Source organism: Tachypleus tridentatus, unplaced genomic scaffold (genome assembly GCF_004210375.1).
Source record: "Tachypleus tridentatus isolate NWPU-2018 unplaced genomic scaffold, ASM421037v1 Hic_cluster_1, whole genome shotgun sequence".
In the NCBI taxonomy this organism is placed as follows: Eukaryota; Metazoa; Arthropoda; class Merostomata; order Xiphosura; family Limulidae; genus Tachypleus; species Tachypleus tridentatus.
Genome location: NW_027467777.1, coordinates 27,321,901 through 27,345,451, shown reverse-complemented (window position 1 = coordinate 27,345,451; position 23,551 = coordinate 27,321,901). Strand labels below are relative to the sequence as shown.

The 23,551-nt window shown below is 30.7% G+C and overlaps 1 protein-coding gene across 1 annotated transcript in view; it reads right to left on the bottom strand.

Annotated features, from left to right (window-relative positions):
- LOC143241936 (WASH complex subunit 5-like) overlaps window positions 1-23,551 on the bottom strand; it is a 74,229-nt gene that overhangs the window by 10,083 nt on the left and 40,595 nt on the right. Inside the window, 13 exon segments of the mRNA XM_076485250.1 lie at window positions 104-200; window positions 827-956; window positions 5,465-5,504; window positions 5,507-5,570; window positions 10,427-10,506; window positions 11,690-11,864; window positions 12,972-13,062; window positions 17,931-18,058; window positions 18,388-18,567; window positions 21,136-21,275; window positions 21,278-21,317; window positions 22,204-22,455; window positions 22,824-22,899. Coding sequence (XP_076341365.1) covers window positions 104-200; window positions 827-956; window positions 5,465-5,504; window positions 5,507-5,570; window positions 10,427-10,506; window positions 11,690-11,864; window positions 12,972-13,062; window positions 17,931-18,058; window positions 18,388-18,567; window positions 21,136-21,275; window positions 21,278-21,317; window positions 22,204-22,455; window positions 22,824-22,899 — 1,493 coding nt within the window.

Here is a 23,551-nt window from a genome sequence, read left to right as displayed (position 1 = left end):
TACAACTTACATAACTTACAAAGATTTCAATTACATACTTTTACAGCTTCTATCCAAGTGCTGTTTTGTGTAAAGGAGTACTTAAATTTTCAAATGTTCTTACCAAGGCTTTTGACATAAGTTAGTTTAGGGAGCAGAGACACTGTGAAGAGAAACATAAAAAGAGCAAGGTGTTGTAGTGGTTTGGGTGTGATGTAAATCTGAAAAATTCAAAAAGTCCAATGAACATTTGATTTCCATTTATTTATTACTATAGTTTTTATGTTTGGTTTTTTCCTGTCCATTAACTGCATTCCTTACATCTATGAAAGTAATTCATCTCATATTTAAAATTTTATATACATGCATTATAGAGACATCTTACTGTATTAAAATCACAAGTCTTGTAATATGGAAAGAACATATTCAAAATAAAGCGTACTTGCTTCCAGTGAATTCAACAACTATGGTTACCCACACACTGAGTTACTACATTTTAATTTTTCCAAATTTAAAGGATTGATGATATTTGAAATTAACAGATTTCAGGTTTACTGTCAATATTTTACTAAATTACAACTATCCATAAACAATACTGTCACCTTTAGTAAATTTTAAATAAAATAGAAGATCCAAAATGCTTTGGGAGTTATTACCACAAAATATTTTATCTAAAAATTATATTTTTTTATTTAAAAAATAAATTATCTTTTTAAACAACCACTCATTCACAAACTTGTCATAACTCAATATTCTTAAAATTTATAAAGACTAATGGCTATGGTTTGTAAGTTCACACAGACATCTTGGTTTTGGTTTATAAAAGAACAACATTTAAACTTATTACCTTGGCTAGAGGATTTGATATGCCAGCCCAGTCTAAGTAACAAGACAGTTCATACAGCAAAGGATTGTCTTCTTTAGGATAAGGTTTACTGGGATCTTTATAGTGTGCTTCTATACCAGCTAACAAAGCCCTGCAATATACAACTCAAAATAAAAAAAAATTAAACTAGAACTTTTTGGAAATACTACCTTTATTGGACGAATTTGTTGAAATGGTGTGGCCATCACAATTATTATAACTGACATGGACTCTGGGCTTGCTAACTTTACTGCATGAATTTGATGACATGGTGTGGCCATTACAGTTACTATAACTGACATAGACACTGGGCCTGCTACCTTTACTAGATGAATTTGATGACATGGTGTGACCATCATAATTATTATGACTGACCTGAACTCTGGGCCTGCTACCTTTACTAGATGAATTTGATGACATGGTGTGACCATCATAATTATTATGACTGACCTGAACTCTGGGCCTGCTACCTTTACTGAATGAATTTGATGACATGGTGTGATCGTCACAATTATTATAACTGACATGGACTCTGGGCCTACTACATTTACTGGATAAATTTGATGACATGGTGTGGCTATGACAATTATTATAACTGACATGGACTATGGGCGTGGTACTTTTGCTGGATGAATTTGATGACATGGTGTGATCATCACAATTATTATAACTGACCTGGACTCTGGGCCTGCTACCTTTACTGGATGAATCTGATGACATGGTGTGGCCATCAGAATTATTATAACTGACCTGGACTCTGGGCCTGCTACCTTTACTGGATGAATCTGATGACATGGTGTGGCCATCAGAATTATTATAACTGACCTGGACTCTGGGCCTGCTACCTTTACTGGATGAATCTGATGACATGGTGTGGCCATCAGAATTATTATAACTGACCTGGACTCTGGGCCTGCTACCTTTACTGGATGAATCTGATGACATGGTGTGGCCATCACAATTATTATAACTGACCTGGACTCTGGGCCTGCTACCTTTACTGGATGAATCTGATGACATGGTGTGGCCATCACAATTATTATAACTGACCTGGACTCTGGGCCTGCTACCTTTACTGGATGAATCTGATGACATGGTGTGGCCATCAGAATTATTATAACTGACCTGGACTCTGGGCCTGCTACCTTTACTGGATGAATCTGATGACATGGTGTGGCCATCAGAATTATTATAACTGACCTGGACTCTGGGCCTACTATCTTTACTGGATAAATTTTATGGCATGGTGTGATGATCACAATTACACTCTGTAACAAAACTAAGCTTCTCTGTGCTTAGTTTCACGTAGAGATAATTTTTAATTTTCTCAGATGTTTTATGCTATATTATGTATAATCAGTAGAAAATCAAACTTTAATCTGTGAAGTGACATTGTTTTCTGTATGGAGAGTTGTCTATTTCATCATTAATTTCAAATTTATTGTTGTCGGAATCACACCAACAAGCTTAATAAATTTTTTTAAGGTTCTTATGACAGTTAGAAACCCAGAAAAATTATGATAGTTAAATATGCGTTTTCATTTTGCATGTTATTAGGTGTATTATTTAATTCAAAAAAAGATGTAATGTAGTAGTACCATAAATATAAAAAGTAGATTTGAGTTTCACTGATAGTCAACAAAAAACATGGTCCAGGTAACAATTATTATTTTTCATATGTATTCTTTATTATAAAGATAACTAAAATGTAAAAATTAAAAAGTTATGAGGTTAGGTCAGGTAAGATAATGAAAAATAGATAATAATAATAATAATAATAAAAGTACATATGAATAGATACATTCTATTAAACGTTTTAACTATTTAGGATAAATAACTGTGGTTTCGTGTTACATTTTGCAGTTATTCTAGAAAGTAAAAATCTGAAAATTTAGATTTCTTATGGTGATGAAAGGTAGGTCAAACCATCCCAGTCTCTATTGAGGTAACATAAAAAATATGACATTTGACAAAAACAAGTTTGATATTTATGAGTTACAAAAATTGAATTTGAAAATTTTTCATATGAAGAAAGGTAATTTTAATCTTAACATGAAAATCACTTTCCATTCAGATCAGTCAACATTCTGACTCTGTATACTTGGAGACAATTTTTTTGATCTTTTGTCTACAAAAGACAATGTTCACTGAAAGCTTGCCATATTTTGTGAGCATTCATTACATATTTTCAGAGTTAAAACAATTTACAACATGTACATCTTTATGGTTACAAGTTATTTACATGGCAGTTAGAAAGTCTTGTAAAATACAGGGGCCTGTTGAGAAAGGCTTAATTGTCTGTTCAAATAGTTTATAATTTCTCTAATCTAGTCTGGATGATACATCAGTTAAAAAATTTTATTGTTCCTATCAAAGTACATTATATTTTGACATTTCAATTCATTACTTCCTGTGCAAAAATATATTTTTCTTTATTGTTGAGCCACTTACAATCATGCCATATTTTGTTGTAAGGTGCTCTTTTCTCTCATGCACCATTTGAATCAGAGCTATGAAAACAGTAGACATTTACAGAGGTAAAAGTTGAAAGTTTGAGTAAAAATATGCTTTTTTCACTGGCACTTGGTAGTTGTAATCAAACCTGATAAGATATGAAACATTTGCATAAAAGAGAGAAACTAAATGATGTCTTTTGACTTTTGGGCTTATCACAATTGTATGTCTCATAAAATTAATGATGTCTTTTGGGCTTATCACTATTGTATCTCTTGTAAAATTAATGATGTCTTTTGGGCTTGTCACTATTGTATCTCTTATAAAACTAATGATGTCTTTTGGGCTTATCACTATTGTATCTCTTATAAAATTAATGATGTCTTTTGGACTTATCACTATTGTATGTCTTATAAAATTTACTACAGCTAAAAATTAATATTTTATATTAATTCTCTCCTGGCCAGAAAAAGTCTCACCATTACACCTGGAATGTTGCCTTGTCACAATAGAAACATTTAACGAAACTAAGAAATAATTTATGGTATCTAGTTTCAACTTAACAGATGCAAATCATTTGCTTTTTCAACATATTTTTCTTTAAGTCATGAAATGCTCAAAATTTTGTTGTAAAAATACATCACAGAATTTTAATTTTGTGTCTCCTGCTGTTGATAAGTTACATTTCCACTTTATATATTAAGTCAGTTTCACTGTGGTTGATATTATATTCAATTTACTTGGGTTACTGAGGTATTTCACCCCTTCCAACTCACATGATAAAAATATTATCAGGCCAGGTAATATTTTTACAGAGACTAGTTTATAGTTAACATACACAGAATTTATTTTCAAGAGTATATTATTTTATTTATGTGTATAGTTTAAATACGGTAAACTTACATTCAATACATTATTATTTAAGTCACTTTAATGTTTTATGTCATCTACTGTCCTTGCTAAACCTAATTGAGTTTACCTGATGTCTTGTCATAAAATGAAATACCTGTAGTTTTGGAACAAAAACAATTTACCATGAAAACATTTTCAGGAATATCCAAAGAAACTGTAAAAAACTTTCAGATCTGTAGTTTGTTCCTCTAAACTTTCCCATCAGGTTCCTCTGTTTATCTTTAAAGGAACATGGTCATTATCTCTTAGACAACCTTTCTCATTCTATATTGATGTCAATTGTTTATAATCTGCTCTGTACAGTTGTACTGAAGCCTTTCCTAAACTTTTTTAAGTAGTTATTAAAGTTGCATGCTGCGAGATCATAAAAGGGTGGGTCCAAGATCACACACTAGTAAAATCAGTGAAAACAAATGGATAATACTATTCACAATGGATGACACTTTCTTATTAAATACAAACCAATACTCTGGAATGATCAGGAGAGTTCTAAAACGTTTAATGAAGTGCAATGTTTACAGACAAGACACTTTGGAGCTACATAAAAAATACAAGTTTGAAATATTTGTCATCTGTCTTTGCAAATTACAATAAATAAACATTACAAAATTATCATGCACCAATATGAATATTTTTGAATTAGAAATTAGTGAAATACGAGTTAGAATTATGTTGTTTCCTTAAAATTTGAAATTTAGATAAATACTTGAAAACTGAAAGTTCCTCACCTGTTGTGATAGTGTTAATGTTATATTTTGGTATGCTATATAGTTTTTCTGTGGGAGCTATTGAAAAAGTAGGAATCTACTTTCAAAAACAGTTTATAAGTGAAATGTGTATGTAAATCCAAAACCATGTATCTTACTGTACTTAAGAGTGTCATTTAACACATCATATTTAAAACATTATTTGTAATGCATGTACACTGACAATAGGCAATGTTTTGTACCTTTAGATTCTACTTATACAACTGAATGAAAAAAGTATTAAAACTGTTTGCTTGACTTGTCAATCATCTATTATTTCATCAAGCTACAAAATGCAATAAAAAATGAGAAACCCAATTATTCACTGTTGATAAGAAAAACAGGAACATTTCTCAGCTTAATTGTATAACATCAGTTCATCACTTATAATTTTAATAAATTACAACATAAGAAAACATACAAATATTGATTCATGATCTATATAACTGAAATTACCTTGTGTTTAATTCAAACTTACATCATTCAACTTCATAAAAATCAGAAACACTTACTGTTCATGGTCTGAAGAGCACTTGCCAAATGTTTGAGTCAAACTTACAAGTTGTGTTTAATTCAAACTTAATTTGCCTTCTCAACAACTGCATCTGTCCAACCTGGAGAACAGAATAAAAGTTGCAAATGGAGAAAAATCTAAACCAAAATTATGTTGTTATGAAACGAATAACATTTGTAATTAAAATAGCTAGTAAACATGAAATAAGCTTAATAAACGCATTTATAAAATTTTTATGACAACCAAACAGCAGTATTTATTTTGTTTGTTGTTAAGCTTAAAAACTGTGCAAAAGGTTATCTGTAATGTGCCCACCATGAGTAGAAAGCAACATACATCTACTACACTGTAACAAAATGTTCTTCTTTTAGAGACAACCACCATAAGTTCATGTTAAATCTAAAACACATGGATTTGTTTTCTAATCTAAAATACAACTCATTTAAAGATAACTTTTCACTCTAATACTTCCCCCTTTTTTGAATATCTTGCAACATATTCAAGATACAACTTTGATCAGTTTCTTCAGAATATCTTGCAACATATTCAAGATACAACTTTGATCAGTTTCTTCAGAATATCTTGCAACATATTCAAGATACAACTTTGATCAGTTTCTTCAGAATATCTTGCAACATATTCAAGATACAACTTTGATCAGTTTCTTCAGAATATCTTGCAACATATTCAAGATACAACTTTGATCAGTTTCTTCAGAATATCTTGCAACATATTCAAGATACAACTTTGATCAGTTTCTTCAGAATATCTTGCAACATATTCAAGATACAACTTTGATCAGTTTCTTCAGAATATCTTGCAACATATTCAAGATACAACTTTGATCAGTTTCTTCAGAATATCTTGCAACATATTCAAGATACAACTTTGATCAGTTTCTTCAGAATATCTTGCAACATATTCAAGATACAACTTTGATCAGTTTCTTCAGAATATCTTGCAACATATTCAAGATACAACTTTGATCAGTTTCTTCAGAATATCTTGCAACATATTCAAGATACAACTTTGATCAGTTTCTTCAGAATATCTTGTAACATATTCAAGATACAACTTTGATCAGTTTCTTCAGAATATCTTGCAACATATTCAACATACAATTTTGATCAGTTTCTTCAGAATATCTTGCAACATATTCAAGATACAACTTTGATCAGTTTCTTCAGAATATCTTGCAACATATTCAAGATACAACTTTGATCAGTTTCTTCAGAATATCTTGCAACATATTCAAGATACAACTTTGATCAGTTTCTTCAGAATATCTTGCAACATATTCAAGATACAACTTTGATCAGTTTCTTCAGAATATCTTGCAACATATTCAACATACAACTTTGATCAGTTTCTTCAGAATATCTTCTAACATATTCAAGATACAACTTTGATCAGTTTTATTCACTAGGTTAACACTGATATTTTGTGGTCCAGATTTTATAACAGAAGCACACAAAAACATGATTCAAAATTGGTAATGTTATTTCATTTACTCTACAGATTTTTAGTCAAACTCTAGCTTATTTTCTCCTGTGTACTTAGAATTGTGCTACAAACAGTTCAAACTTTGTTTATTTTTGTACCAAGTAAATAACAACAATATACAAAGGTGAGAACCATAAATTTCACTATCACTGAATAGTTATGTTAACTCATGTATTTAAGACTGCTGGTAAGGGTATTAAAACTTTTATTAAAATAAAGTAGAGAACAACGTTTCAACCTTATTTTAATAAACGTTTTAATACCCATACCAGCAGTCTTGAGATACATTTTTACTTCAAGTGGGTTTCTCATCACCACTATGCTAACCCACTTCAGTTATTATAGTGTAAGCCTTACTCTTTTCACAAACTTCTATAATAATAATAATAATAACAATTTAACTGGTTAATTGTGCAAAATAAGTATTATAATGTAAGCCGTGCTCTTTTCACAAACTTCTATAATAATAATAATAACAATTTAACTGGTTTGTTGTGCACAATAAGTATTATAGTGTAAGCCTTACTCTTTTCACAAACTTCTATAATAATAATAATAATAACAATTTAACTGGTTTATTGTGCACAATAAGTATTATAATGTAAGCCGTGCTCTTTTCACAAACTTCTATAATAATAATAACAATTTAACTGGTTTATTGTGCACAATAAGTATTATAATGTAAGCCGTGCTCTTTTCACAAACTTCTATAATAATAATAATAACAATTTAACTGGTTTATTGTGCACAATAAGTATTATAATGGAAGCCGTGCTCTTTTCACAAAATTCTATAATAAAAATAATTTAACTGGTTAATTGTGCACAATAAGTATTATAATGTAAGCCTTACTCTTTTCACAAACCTCTATAATAATAAAAATAATTTAACTGGTTAATTTTGCACAATAAGTATTATAATGTAAGCCTTACTCTTTTCACAAACTTCTATAATAATAATAATAACAATTTAACTGGTTTATTGTGCACAATAAGTATTATAATGCAAGCCGTGCTCTTTCCACAAAGTTCTATAATAATAATAATAACAATTTAACTGGTTTATTCTGCACAATAAGTATTATAATGTAAGCCGTGCTCTTTTCACAAACTTCTATAATAATAATAACAATTTAACTGGTTTATTGTGCACAATAAGTATTATAATGTAAGCCGTGCTCTTTTCACAAACTTCTATAATAATAATAACAATTTAACTGGTTTATTGTACACAATAAGCATTATAATGCAAGCTGTGCTCTTTTCACAAACTTCTATAATAATAATAATAACAATTTTACCAGTTTATTGTACACAATAAGTATTATAATGTAAGCCGTGCTCTTTTCACAAACTTCTATAATAATAATAACAATTTAACTGGTTTATTGTGCACAATAAGTATTATAATGTAAGCCGTGCTCTTTTCACAAACTTCTATAATAATAATAACAATTTAACTGGTTTATTGTGCACAATAAGTATTATAATGTAAGCCGTGCTCTTTTCACAAACTTCTATAATAATAATAACAATTCAGCTGGTTTATTGTGCACAATAAGTATTATAATGCAAGCCATGCTCTTTTCACAAACTTCTATAATAATAATAATAATAACAATTCAGCTGGTTAATTGTGCACAATAAGTATTATAATGTAAACCTTGCTCTTTTCACAAACGTCTATAATAATAATAATAACAATTTAACCGGTTTATTGTGCACAATAAGTATTATTATGTAAACCTTGCTCTTTCCACAAAGTTCTATAATAATAATAATAATAACAATTTAACTGGTTTATTGTGCACAATAAGTATTATAATGCAAGCCTAACTCTTTTCACAAACTTCTATAATAATAATAATAACAATTTAACTGGTTTATTGTGCACAATAAGTATTATAATGCAAGCCGTGCTCTTTCCACAAAGTTCTATAATAATAATAATAACAATTTAACTGGTTTATTGTGCACAATAAGTATTATAATGCAAGCCGTGCTCTTTCCACAAAGTTTTATAATAATAATAATAACAATTTAACTGGTTTATTGTGCACAATAAGTATTATAATGCAAGCCGTGCTCTTTCCACAAAGTTCTATAATAATAATAATAACAATTTAACTGGTTTATTGTGCACAATAAGTATTATAATGCAAGCCGTGCTCTTTTCACAAAGTTCTATAATAATAATAATTTAACTACTTAATTGTACACAATAAGTATTATAATGTAAGCCTTACTCTTTTCACAAACTTCTGTAATAATAATAACAATTTAACCAGTTTATTGTGCACAATAAGTATTATAATGTAAGCCGTGCTCTTTTCATAAAATTCTATAATAAAAATAATTTAACTGGTTAATTGTGCACAATAAGTATTATAATGTAAACCTTGCTCTTTTCACAAACGTCTATAATAATAATAATAACAATTTAACCGGTTTATTGTGCACAATAAATATTATTATGTAAACCTTGCTCTTTCCACAAAGTTCTATAATAATAATAATAATACTTTAACTGGTTTATTGTGCACAATAAGTATTATAATGTAAGCCATGCTCTTTTCACAAACTTCTATCATAATAATAATAATAATAACAATTTAACTGGTTTATTGTGCACAATAAGTATTATAATGTAAGCCGTGCTCTTTTCACAAACTTCTATAACAATAATAATTTAAGTGCTTAATTGTGCACAATAAGTATTATAATGTGAGCCGTGCTCTTTTCACAAACTTCTATAATAATAATAATAATTTAAGTGCTTAATTGTGCACAATAAGTATTATAATGTAAGCCTTACTCTTTTCACAAACTTCGATAATAATAATAATAACAATTTAACTGGTTTATTGTGCACAATAAGTATTATAATGTAAGCCTTACTCTTTTCACAAACTTCTATTATAATAATAATAATTTAACTGGTTTATTGTGCACAATAAGTTTCATAATGTTAATCTTACTCTTTCCACAAACTTCTATAACAATAATAACAATTTAACTGGTTTTCTGTGGTATAAAAGCCTTAAAATACTTCCCTATACTTAATCTTTCAAACTAGAGACAAAGCTCTGTCCTGAAAACAAAGTGTCATTATATGTCTTTTGGTAAAATAAAACAGCAGGTAATCACTGAACTGAATGAGCACACAGACAGTTCAATCTGGAACTGTAGAAATAATGTCAATTGTATTTCCAACTTTACTGGAAGAAACTGTGTACAAAATGGTGTTCATCTGGAAAATAAAAATACTTTTGTCTGTTAGAAGTTTACACATGCATTTAGGAAAGTTGTAGAGCTTGTCTAAAGTTTTAACATCCTTGTAAACTGATACTGTAATGTACAGTAACATTAAATGTTTATAACTCTGACATCATACTCAATATTATGTTGGTGCATGAAACTCTGATAGAAATAAATTCATACTTTGAACACTTACCTTCTGAATACTTTCTAAAAACAGAGTCAGTGATTTTGTAGCTTTTGTCATGGCCTGACCATACACTCTTGCCGGCTGACCTTCAATATAAAAAATTTCATCAGCAAAAATAGACATACATATATGTACATACACCTTCCATATGAAATACAAAATACAGTTATAAAATGTTACTGCAGCAGGCTGTATGATCATGAATCACAGTGAAACTATGTAGTTGTGCAGTGTAGTTCTTTTATCTGGTAACTCTGCTAGAGACTAACTAACATGGACCTTGGTAGTTCTCGTATAAACTAACTAACATGGACTCTGGTAGTTGTACTATAAACTAACTAGTTACACTAGTAATTGCTTGATCTTAAATAAAAAGTAAATTACAATAGCTGATGCTGGTCTCATCAGCTCACTTCCATTATGAAACAAAAGTAATGTTATTTGAAACTGAAATATAATTCCACAGATTTACTTAATGTATATAATCTCATAAAGGTAATATGAATTTAAAGATTTGTTTTGTATGTGAAATATCTTTAAATATTGATCACAGGTTTATTAAAGCTGTGGGGTGTAATGAAATTATCTAGGGGCTGATTTTGGTGTGTAATGAAATTATCTAAGGGCTGATTTTGGGACAGAATAAATATGATTAAATCTAAACAAATTAAGGAAAGTGCTTAGTGTGTCATTAGCACGTTTCTTTTAATAAACTAAGTACAGAACTTATGAACAGAAATATCCATCTTTAATGGAATCATAGAGATAATATTAATTTATAATCAGAGCAAGTTATTTATCCAGAGAAAATATAACAAATGAATGTGGTACAGAGTATAGTTTATTAAATATAGTTTTATTAACTTATAAAATGCATTATTTCATCAGGAGTATTAATCACAGTATCTCACAAGCTTAGATAACTTAGTTGTAGATTTGCCACAAGTTCATACATTAATATGCAAAACAACTTCTATTAGAGAAGTATAATAGTAAAACTAGATAATGCATGCTGTTACTTTATCTTAAAAACAAAATAATATAAGTTTTAGGCTATCATCGACACAAATGTGGCAGTTAACAAGAATACTCAGGACTTAAGTAAATCTTAAAAATGAATCAACAAAAATTTAGTTACAACTAAAAGAGTCCAACATACCATCCAGTTTGTGAAAAACAATGAGTATAAAGAATCATTCAAGAAATTTATACAAATTTGATGAAGTAACAAAACTACTGACACTCAATGTAGTATGACTGAAGACTTACCGACAAGACAGTGACCTCCTTTAATGCAGCTGTGAATAGTGTTCAGAGTGTCCATCCATGTCTTGTCCTTTAATACTGACTTCTCTATAGCAGCAACTATGGTTTGAAGTTCAGTGACAATCATAAAGGACAAAAGTTTGTCAAGCCCAGTCAATCCTGGAGTTCCAACACTCCTCTGGAAATGTTAACATTTGTTATTTATTTTGCTGTTATAAAAACTTTTAACTGAAAGTAGCCGAAATATATAGATCAGAATTTGAATAATTTTAATAGTAATTTATAACTTACAAAGACAATCCTTTTTTACAAAAGTAGCTAAAAATACTAAATATCTTAAATAAATACAGAACTAAAACTTTTACTGATAAAAATAGATGTACAAGTTAAGTAACCTCTATGACAATAATACTTTAAAATCAATAAAATATGGAATATTATATGTGGTGTTTTTGTGCAAAGCTATACAAGAATTAGCTGTATGGTCTTCTCTAGCTTAAAAAATAAGAAATAGAAGGAAGTCAACCTACCCACCATTAACTTTATGGCTACTCGTGTATGACTGAATAGTGGGATATAAAAACCATTCTCATACACAAACACCAAAGTACACTACAGTGCATGTTTTGTGGAATGACAGCACAAACTGTCAACCCTTGTATTTAAAGCAAGGGTATGGGCATGCCAAGCACCATTTATAGAAAGATAAATATTACAAAGCTCACCATTCAGAAAATAATATTGTTTTTCTGTTACTGATTTCTTAGATAAGCATGGAACTTGTTAGCAACTCTTTATATAACATTCTCCCAAGAATTTGAAAGTAACCAAAAAAAGCCAATTTCTTGATATAGAACTCTTATTGAAAATTAAAGACAGTAGCATAAAGATACCAAAAATAAAAACTTGTTACAAATAAGGTAATGAAATCAACTACCAAACATCAATACATACAAGTTTAGGTTAATGAGGTTATAGGAACAGGAACTACAGTACTTCCTGGTTGTGTTTAGGTATTTATATTTCCCTCTGTTGTTCCTTTTATTCAATACCTTATTTCTACTATTTAAAAATAATTGAAAAAAATTATCTTATTCCACACATTTATTGCACACAATACAGTGTATACTCCCTCAAAATAATGAATACACATGTATATATAGAAATAATAAATAAAAACTTAATTTTCTAATACTGTTAGAAGTTCAACACACATGCATATTAATATTATAAGATATATGCTAAAACTTTTATTCACCCTACCTTAAGTTTCATCAGAACTTACCTGTATGAGAGAAAATATTCTCATGTTGATGATTTCACTGTGGGTTTTGGAATCATACCAACCACTCATCTGATCAATGTATACAGTAGTTCTGAAACAATTAAAATAATTACTGGTAATGTTCAAGTTCTTCAAATGTACAATAATTAGTTAGTAAATAACTAAGTCAGTGAAGCTTCAAAATACATTATATTGCTCACAGTTAACCAAACAAGGAATTATTGTTTCCTTTAGACAACCTTAAATTAACCCTATATATATACAAGTAAGGTCGGAGTGCAAATGTCAAGACCTTTTACAGTACGTCATTCAACTGGTTTTGTAGTCGTGTGTCATACTAGCTAAGCCTCACTATAATTTGTGGACAAATTACTTTTAGTAGATTTAAATAATTCATCTTATAAAAACAAAATATGATCAAATAACTACACTAGTATTCAAAGAATCACTAACTTACCTGGCTTTCTAACTACTCTACATGCAAGTTACTAAAACAAAAATTTATTTCTATTCAGAGAAACAACTTAATCAATAGACTTAATATTTCCATTATAAATCCAGGTTTTCCCTTCAATCCAACTGTGAGAGTTTCTAGCTTTTCAACCACTAAAGATGCTGTATGGTAGGTGTAATACAATATGCTCTGACCAATTTAAGATGAGGACAGAAGGCAATGTCACACATAAGAAAGGATATTTAACAATTTTCTTTCAGTTTAAGGAAATAAAACATATATATAATATTACATTACAAACTACAATTGATACATCTATGATAATAATAATAATAAAATAGCTTGTCTCTGTGTGTGAGTGTGACCACTCCAACAGGAAAGAACTGAAAGATCTGGAACTTCTCACACATACTGAGGGAATCTGTAGGCCTAGGTATTATTTTTTAGATTAGAATTAAAAAAAACCTTTTGCCATATAACTCCCTATGCTTCCTGAAGGTCTATACAAAGTATTATATTTTTTCCTATTTCTTGTATACTGAATGAACAATATGTGGATGTTTTCTACCAAATAATGTTGAAACAGAAAAGGTAAAAAAATTTGCCAAAAATAAACAAAATTCAATAAGATATGGGGCAAATATTTCTTAGCCAGTTAAAGGCAACATGAAGAGAAGCAATGGCATCATGACCTCCCAGGTCACATGGAACAGACCATCATGATACAAGAAAAGGTTTAAATAAATGTTTGGGAAATTGACTTCAAAACAAAATGGTTAAAGAATTTTGGTAAAACACAAGAGATTTGAAAATTTTAAATTTTCTTTGCAGTTACACAATTTAAGGACAAAACAATCTGCTTTATCAAATTGGACAAACACTTGTAAAACAATCTGCTTTATCAAATTGGACAAACACTTGTAAAATAGTCTGCTTTATCAAATTGGACAAACACTTGTAAAACAATCTGCTTTATCAAATAGGACAAACACTTGTAAAACAATCTGCTTTATCAAATTGGACAAACACTTGTAAAACAATCTGCTTTATCAAATTGGACAAACACTTGCTGAATAGTCTGTTTTATAAAATAGGACAAACATTTGTAAAATAGTCTGTTTTATAAAATAGGACAAACATTTGTAAAATAGTCTGTTTTATAAAATAGGACAAACACTTAAAATAGTCTGTTTTATAAAATAGGACAAATACTTAAAATAGTCTGTTTTATAAAATTTGAATGTACAATTTTGCATTTGTTTTTATAAGTTCAGGAACTAGTACTGGCAACCAATAATGAAAGAATAAAATGTTGAAGGTAAAACCACGAAGAAGTTAACTTACTGCCAACTAATGATGTCTATCACCGCAATGATAAATAACACTGGTTTACAAAAAAATATTTTTTGTCTGAGGCAAGAATGTGAATAGGTGTTTTTTACTTATTTGGGTGTGCTGAATTCAAATTTATAAACAGTTTTGCTCTATCGCCTCTAGTTTTCTGGCTTTTAAACAGTCTCATTTTAGTATAAACAGTTTTGCTCTATCGCCTCTAGTTTTCTGGCTTTTAAACAGTCTCATTTTAGTATATACAGAGTATATACGTGCTTATTTCAACAGTTGCAGCAGCTTATTACAGATAAAACAGGATAGATAAAGAACATTGACGGAATAAATATACTTGGATGACACAATGCACACAATTCATAGTACCGCAGACAGTTAGAAGTGTGTTTTCTTAAATGATCTGGTGTATTTTGCCTCCGGGATGTCACGCAAGAGCATCCAGCAGAAGTCTCCCATCATGCTGGGGTTCCACTTGCCTTGGTAGTTGCTCTCCATCTTCGTAATGTCTTGGTGGAATCTTTCTCCGTGCTCATCACTCACTGCTCCAAGGTTTGGAGGGAAGAAGTTGAGGTGGGAATGAAGAAAATGAATTTTGAGTGACATTCGGCATCCCATATCCTCATAAGTCTTTAGCAACTTCTCAATACAGGCTTGGTAATTTGGTACGCTGCGTGTGTTACCAAGGAAGCCACTACAGACTGACTTAAATGCTTCCCATGCTCTCAGTTCCTTTAAGGTAAGAAGCTCCTCAAAATCAGTATCCTTCAGCACTTCTCGGATTTGAGGTCCGACAAAGATGCCCTCTTTGAGCTTAGCAGCACTGAGACCTGGGAACACAGTAGACAAGTGTTGGAAGGCAGCACCATTTTTGTCCATGGCCTTCACGAAATTCTTCATCAAACCAAGCTTGGTGTGAAGAGGAAGAAGAAGCACCTTCTTCATGTCAACCAGAGGATTCTCCTTGACGCTGTGTTCGCCAGGAACGAAAGTGCTTCTAGACCCCCAGTCTTTCTGCTTGTAATGCTGGGATACAGCTCGACTATCCCAGAGACAGAGAAAGCAACAGTACTTTGTAAAATTAAATCATATGTAAGGCAATAATAATTATGTGCGTCGTTGGAAATTGTAATACAAATATATACCCAAAAGATTGTGTAACACAATTGTCGAGGGACACCAACCTCCTGCGCTGACTGCCAGTGCACTACTGGCTGTTGATTGAGACGTGTTGGCTACGCTTAACTGCCAAAATCTGTCTTGATATATAGCTATATATATATATATAATGTAATGCCATCACTTACATTTATTGCATAATAACTAAAAAATAAGACACAAGTCACACAATATTAGAAATTAACCCTGAATGCATATATGCCTTTATGTACAGTATGTGTACAAAATGTACAGTATGCATATCTAAAAAACTAGAGGTGATGAGTAAAAACGGAATTCAAATCTGAATTCAGCACCCCCAAATTAGGTTAAAACAGCTATTTTTGTGCTTGCCTCAATTTCTTTGTAAACCAGTGTAATTTACAGAAAACTGATAAAATGTGATGTGAAATTATTGCAGTGATAAAGTACTAAGATGAAAATAAATAATTCTTAACTTAAAGGAAAGAGTTTTATTATACATTAGTTGGCTCTATCTTCTACCTAAAGTACATTCAAAATACAAACACACACACTGCACAATTATAAAATATGAATCTAATAACTTGAGTGAAGCTGGGTATTTTGGTGTTCAATAACAAAATTGTTTAATTTAAGTTTGAAAATATACATATTGAAACATATTGATGCATGCCCTTTGTCCTGTCTGTAGTGAAATGGTTAATGAAATCTAAAGTTGGGTTTTGGCCAACATAACATAAAAGGTTCTTTCATTCACCTCTACTAAGAAAAGAAAAAGTTGACAAATCAAATTCATTGTTTTGAAAATCCAAATCAATGGCCAAGGTCCCACCCTCCAACTGTACAATGTCAAGAGAGAAGTGAGATACCAAACATTTGGAATAAGTTTAACTCCCTGACTAAATTGCAACGTCAACAGAAAAGTGAGATACCCAATATCTGAAAAATGTTTGACTCTCTGACAAAATTGCAACATTAAATAAGAAGTGTGATAACCAATATCTGGAATACGTTTGACTCCCTGGCTAAATTACAATGTCAACAGAGAGGTTAGATACCTAATATCTGGAATACATTTGACTCCCTGACTAAATTATGATGTCAACAAAGAAATTATATACCCAATATCTGGAATAAGTTTGACTCTCTGACCAAATTACAATGTCAACAGAGAACTGAGATACCCAATATCTGGAATAAGTTTGACTCTCTGACCAAATTACAATGTCAACAGAGAACTGAGATACCCAATATCTGGAATAAATTTGACTCCCTGATTAAATACTACCTGCTGTGAAATTCTGGAGTACAAAGAGAAATAAAAGATTGAAATATCAATTGAAGCTTCAAAATTATGTCAATGATGTGACTGAGGAATCTCAGAAGAGGTATACTGAAGTTTCACAGCCATAGCTACTGGGTCAAACAAGAAATGTCAAGTTCTGAAAGGAATATGCAAACATTTAAATTCTTGTTTCAATGAAATTAAATAAAAACATTCATTACAGTATCGTGATATGCAGTGTGAGTTAACCAAAACATTCATTACAGTATCGTGATATGCAGTGTGAGTTAACCAAAACATTCATTACAGTATCGTGATATGCAGTGTGAGTTAACCAAAACATTCATTACAGTATCGTGATATGCAGTGTGAGTTAACCAAAACATTCGTTACAGTATTGTGATATGCAATGTGAGTTAACCAAAACATTCATTATAGTATTGTGATATGCAACGTGAGTTAACCAAAACATTCATTACAGTATTGTGATATGCAACGTGAGTTAACCAAAACATTCATTACAGTATCGTGATATGCAATGTGAGTTAACCAACTCTTATTTTACTTTTATATAATGCTAAACTAACTAAATCTTTATAAATTTTTTATAAAAGTACTGTAGAATATTTGAAGTTTATGTAAGGTTATATAAAAGCTAAATCTGTTTTACTTTTGCTTAACATTAACTAAGGCTGGAAATATTGTGCAACCTCAAACTAAATGCATGAAAACTTACTTTGGATCTGTTATTCTTAACAATTCTCTTGCTAGTCTACCAATGAAGTTAACAGATGAATTATCCAAAGCAGGGAATTTAGGTATGGGAATATTTTTGGACTGGTATACACTTTGCCAATCTTGAACCTATTAAAAGATGTTAATTGTTGTAACAATAATAAAACAATGTATCATTCTGTTATCATTTAAGAAAAATACAAATTTTAATATTTAAGTTCATAAAATAATTATTAATAATTAATAATTACTGTATTGAAACACATTTTATGAGCTTATACTAGATTTCTTTAAATTTATCATCATAGCAAGAGGAAGTTTGATTAGTTGTATATTTACTGAAAGGCTACATATTACATGTATAACTGTATTTAAATGTGTTTGAGCTTCACATAAATTATGAACTACACATGTAAAGCACATTCAAAAAATTAAAATAATTATTGCAACAATTTCACCTTGTGTCTCAAGAAAGCATTGCATTCCTGTTCTACATTGTAGTTGATAATTCTGGAAACCTCTTCTTGCCATATCTTTAAACCATAGATGCTGACATAGTCCTGAATGTATTCAAATGAACGACGAAACCCATCCATAACTTGGCCCAGTGCTTCTAATTTAGGGACAAGGTCACTAGACTAAAGAATTCAATAATTCTTAGGAAATCATATGTGGTTCTGTATACCAAATTACTGATGAAGTTTATTAAAGTGCCACCAATATTGTAAAAAGAATATAATGAATAGAATTATACTTCAATGTTAGATGTAGGTTTAATGTTAATTGTAATTAGAAATGGATACATACATAGCAAGTTCTAGAATAATTATCATTGGTATGGGTTCAAAGTGCAGCACTTAAATAAAACTGTAAGTCATATTCTGACAGAATATGTGATCATGAGTAGAAAGGTGGATGGTTTTTACATAACAATAAATGAAAAATGAATTTTTAACAGTCAATAGATAGTGCATTTATGGTGCTATGCAAATACTCTTTAAGAAAGTTTATTACACAAGTATGGACAATAAAGTGGTTATTGGAAAAACAAAAGTATGATACATTGAGTATCATACCCAATGGTATGGATGGTCTTTACATAACAATAAATGAAAAATGAATTTTTAACAGTCAATAGATAGTGCAGTTATGGTGCTATGCAAATACTCTTTAAGAAAGTTTATTACACAAGTATGGACAATAAAGTGGTTATTGGAAAAACAAAAGTATGATACATTGAGTCTACAGAAATACTAAAACACTTCCTACCATACTGTATGACAAATAAAGGAACTGGATTGTATACATTAAATTTTCTGTGTTACAGAACTTGTTTTATTATGACAACTTTTCTGATAAAATCATTCCTGATATGTTAAAACAGAGGGACATGTGGTAGCTAACATTCTTTGCTTACTGGACATTTGGGACTAATATGACACTTGATAATAATGTATCTGACCAACACTGCTGGACTCTTGGGACCATTATAACATCAAAGAGAAACAATTAAACAAATCGTGGATGAAAACAGATCAGACAAAAAAAATCTGAAGATTTATCTGTAAATAAGCTAAGTCCATGACCAATATCACAGTCTGGAGAGAGATGCTAAGCAATACATTTATCTGTGAGTAAACTAAGTCCATGACCAATATCACAGTCTGAGAGAGATGCTAAGCAATACATTTATCTGTGAGTAAACTAAGTCCATGACCAATATCACAGTCTGGATAGAGATGCTAAGCAATACATTTATCTGTGAGTAAACTAAGTCCATGACCAATATCACAGTCTGGAGAGAGATGCTAAGCAATACATTTATCTGTGAGTAAGCTAAGTCCATGACCAATATCACAGTCTGGAGAGAGATGCTAAGCAATACATTTATCTGCAAGTAAGCTAAGGCCATGACCAATAACACACAGTCTGGAGAGAGTCTGATGCTAAGCAATACATTTATCTGCAAGTAAGCTAAGGCCATGACCAATAACACACAGTCTGGAGAGAGTTGCTAAGCAATATATTTATCTGTAAGTAAGCTAAGGCCATGACCAATAACACACAGTCTGGAGAGAGTTGCTAAGCAATATATTTATCTGTGAGTAAGCTAAGGCCATGACCAATAACACACAGTCTGGAGAGAGTTGCTAAGCAATACATTTATCTGCGAGTAAGCTAAGGCCATGACCAATAACACACAGCCTGGAGAGAGTTGCTAAGCAATATATTTATCTGTGAGTAAGCTAAGGCCATGACCAATAACACACAGTCTGGAGAGAGTTGCTAAGCAATATATTTATCTGTGAGTAAGCTAAGGCCATGACCAATAACACACAGCCTGGAGAGAGTTGCTAAGCAATACATTAATTTTTTTTTTGACAGGAAGTTTAGTTCATTTAACTTAATATTTAGTTATTCATGACTGCAAATATTAAACTTACTGCACTTAAATTTCTATCCCATATACTTGTGCACTAATAACTATAAAAAAACACTAATAATTTTCCACAACAGAACTCTGAATTCAGTGAGATACATTATTCTTTCACAAAGTTAACAAGTTTTTCATGTCATGTTTCAGTATTATCAATTTGTTGACAAATGGCCAACAAAATTCTTCCTTGCCATCAAATACCACCCTGTGGTGATTTTCATCACTGGCTTTCAGCCAAGCATGATTTACAGATATGTTTCTTATCAGAGAAGCTAACTTGCTGTGATTTGTAACAAGGTTTCTTATTTAATATGTGAAATAATTTTGTTTTCAGTCTCAGACTTTTCATCTCAAAATATTGTGTTATTAGACTTGCATCAGTTTTGTAAGTAATCAGCAGTGTGTTGAACAAAGTGGGAAAATCTTGTACCTGACAACTGGAGAAATGTAAAAAGTACATTTAAAGATAGGAGAAAAAAATTACTTATTACAGGATTGCTTTAGAAATAGTGAATGATGAATTTCTTGGAAAAAAAAAAAAGGAAATACATAAATATTTCTTGAATGTCAAGCCCTTTGATCTAAATATATTATCGGTTATAAAGTTACTAAACTTTATTGGCTGAAGTTAGAAAATTGACAGATTACTTTAAGTAAAGAGTGTTCAGTGTTTTCAATGATAATTAAGTTTACAACAAATGATCTATAATTAAACTAGTATAATCATTTTTCTACAGTGATCTTTCTCAAGTATTTACACATATCTCACCTTTGTTTTGGGATTAAACACTAACCCTCGGTGAAGTGCAAAAGCCACTTGTTTAACTAATTCCTTACGTATTCCATCTTCCAATAACTGTTTAGGATCTAGTTGAATTATTCCGACCAACGTTCGTTTCATCATCAGTATCCCTCAGTGAACACAGATATGGAGTGAGTTAAACAAGCTACCTATCAAGAACATGAACAAAAGTATAACATACTAAATGCTGTGATATAATGAAACAACTGAACAATATTACAGGTAGCTGGACTGAAGAGATCAGAATAAGCATTTTTGTGTAGCATAAGAAATAGAAATTAGATGTTTGTGGGTGGTATTCTAGAAACTTTAAATAGTTTGTGTAATTTTGATAATACTAATGAATGTTCACAAACAGGCTTTTAGAATGTAAAAAAAAGGCATGTTAAAGGATATGTGATTGGAGGCCTGGCTTGCAGTCCAAAAAGATATGCTCTGAAACTGAACATAAGGTTTATTCAAACAGTATTGTGCTAAAAAGCTGTTATCCAAGGTGCACATCTAATTAATAAACAATATTTATTTATTCACGTGGCTGACGTAGTTGTCCAAGGTGCACGTCTAATTAATCAACAATATTTATTTATTGACGTGGCTGACATAGTTGTCCAAGGTGCACGTCTAATTAATCAACAATATTTATTTATTCACGTGGATGACGAAGTTGTCCAAGGTGCACGCGTCTAATTAATCAACAATATTTATTTATTCACGTGGCTGACGTAGTTGTCCAAGGTGCATGTCTAATTAATCAACAATATTTATTTATTCACGTGGCTGATGTAGTTGTCCAAGGTGCACGTCTAATTAATCAACAATATTTATTTATTCACGTGGCTGACGCAGTTGTCCAAGGTGCACGTTTAATTAATCAACAATATTTATTCACGTGGCTGACATAGTTGTCCAAGGTGTGTGTTTAATTAATCAACAATATTAAGTGGATGATGGTAACATAACAGAATTCTGATATATGAAATAGAGAGTATGTTAAAAGTAACTATAAGGATATAAAGGTAATAGTATGTGACACACCTCAAAACGTTCCTCTGGCTGTGCATAAGTCTTCAATTGATCTTTCATCAAACGAGTTGGGACTTCTTTGATCTGACTGGTCTGAAGTTGTATGATCCGAGCTAAAAGGCCAAACATGGTTTCTGGGATGATGTGTAAAACTTTCTGTACATAAGCCACTAGTTCCCCAGAATAATACTGAGATACAGACATGAGGTCAGGACTGACAGCTTGATTAATACGTAGTAAAGGAAGGTCTAGAGCTGAAGCAAGCTGAAAAACATGTTAGTATCAGGTATTCATTCACTTATATTAATTACAAACAAACTAATACATGAACTAGTGACTAAATGTAGCAAATAAAATAATCCTTTGTGATAAGATAGACATAAATAAATGTCTTATACTGACTGAAAATCATGTCAATCCATTTATTTACTATAATCTTACAACAGTAGAAAATCTGTTTAAAATTTACAGAAAACAATGGAATCTTATCTAACATGTACTTTATAAAATGTAGGTTATAATCCAATTATCCAGTAAAATTTTCACTTTTAGCTGAATAGAGTCTTCATCAAGAAAAATATTTGCAGGCAATAACATCCTTTTCAAACAAACACACACAACTTAGGTCTTACCTTCAGAAAGGTTGCTCTGAGTTTAATCACCAATGAAGGGTCTTTCTTGACACCTTGTTGCATGTAGGGTGTGTAACTAAAGAAAATGTTTAGTTACAAAGAATCATCAACATAACACAGGAAATTTATACAAAGTTAAAAGGAAAACAAATATCTAGTGATATGCAGTAAATGTAATGAAAATATTTCACCCTTAATGTTATAAAGTAGGTAAAGAAAGAAGATCCAGTTTGATTACACATTCACCCTTAATGTTGTAAAGTAGGTGAAGGAAGATGATTCAGTTTGATTACACATTCACCCTTAATGTTATAAAGTAGATGACGGAAGAAGATTCAGTTTGATTACACATTCACCCTTAATGTTATAAAGTAGGTGATGGAAGAAGATTCAGTTTGATTACACATTCACCCTTAATGTTGTAAAGTAGGTGACGGAAGAAGATTCAGTTTGATTACACATTTCCTTCTAATATTATTTTCAATTGATTATTTTAGCAACATAAAAGAAGCAGAAATGTTAATTATAAACATTAAGCCTCATAAATAAACCAATATTGCAAGCGAAACACTAATATAACATATCAAATCTTACAATTAATAGAAAAAATAGAGAAATACTCAGTTCTTTACAGAACTATTTGTACAAGTTCATACAGTCATGTGATGGTACAGTTACAAGGCATGGTGCAAATGAATGTTCAGCACATACAAAATTGGTTCATAATA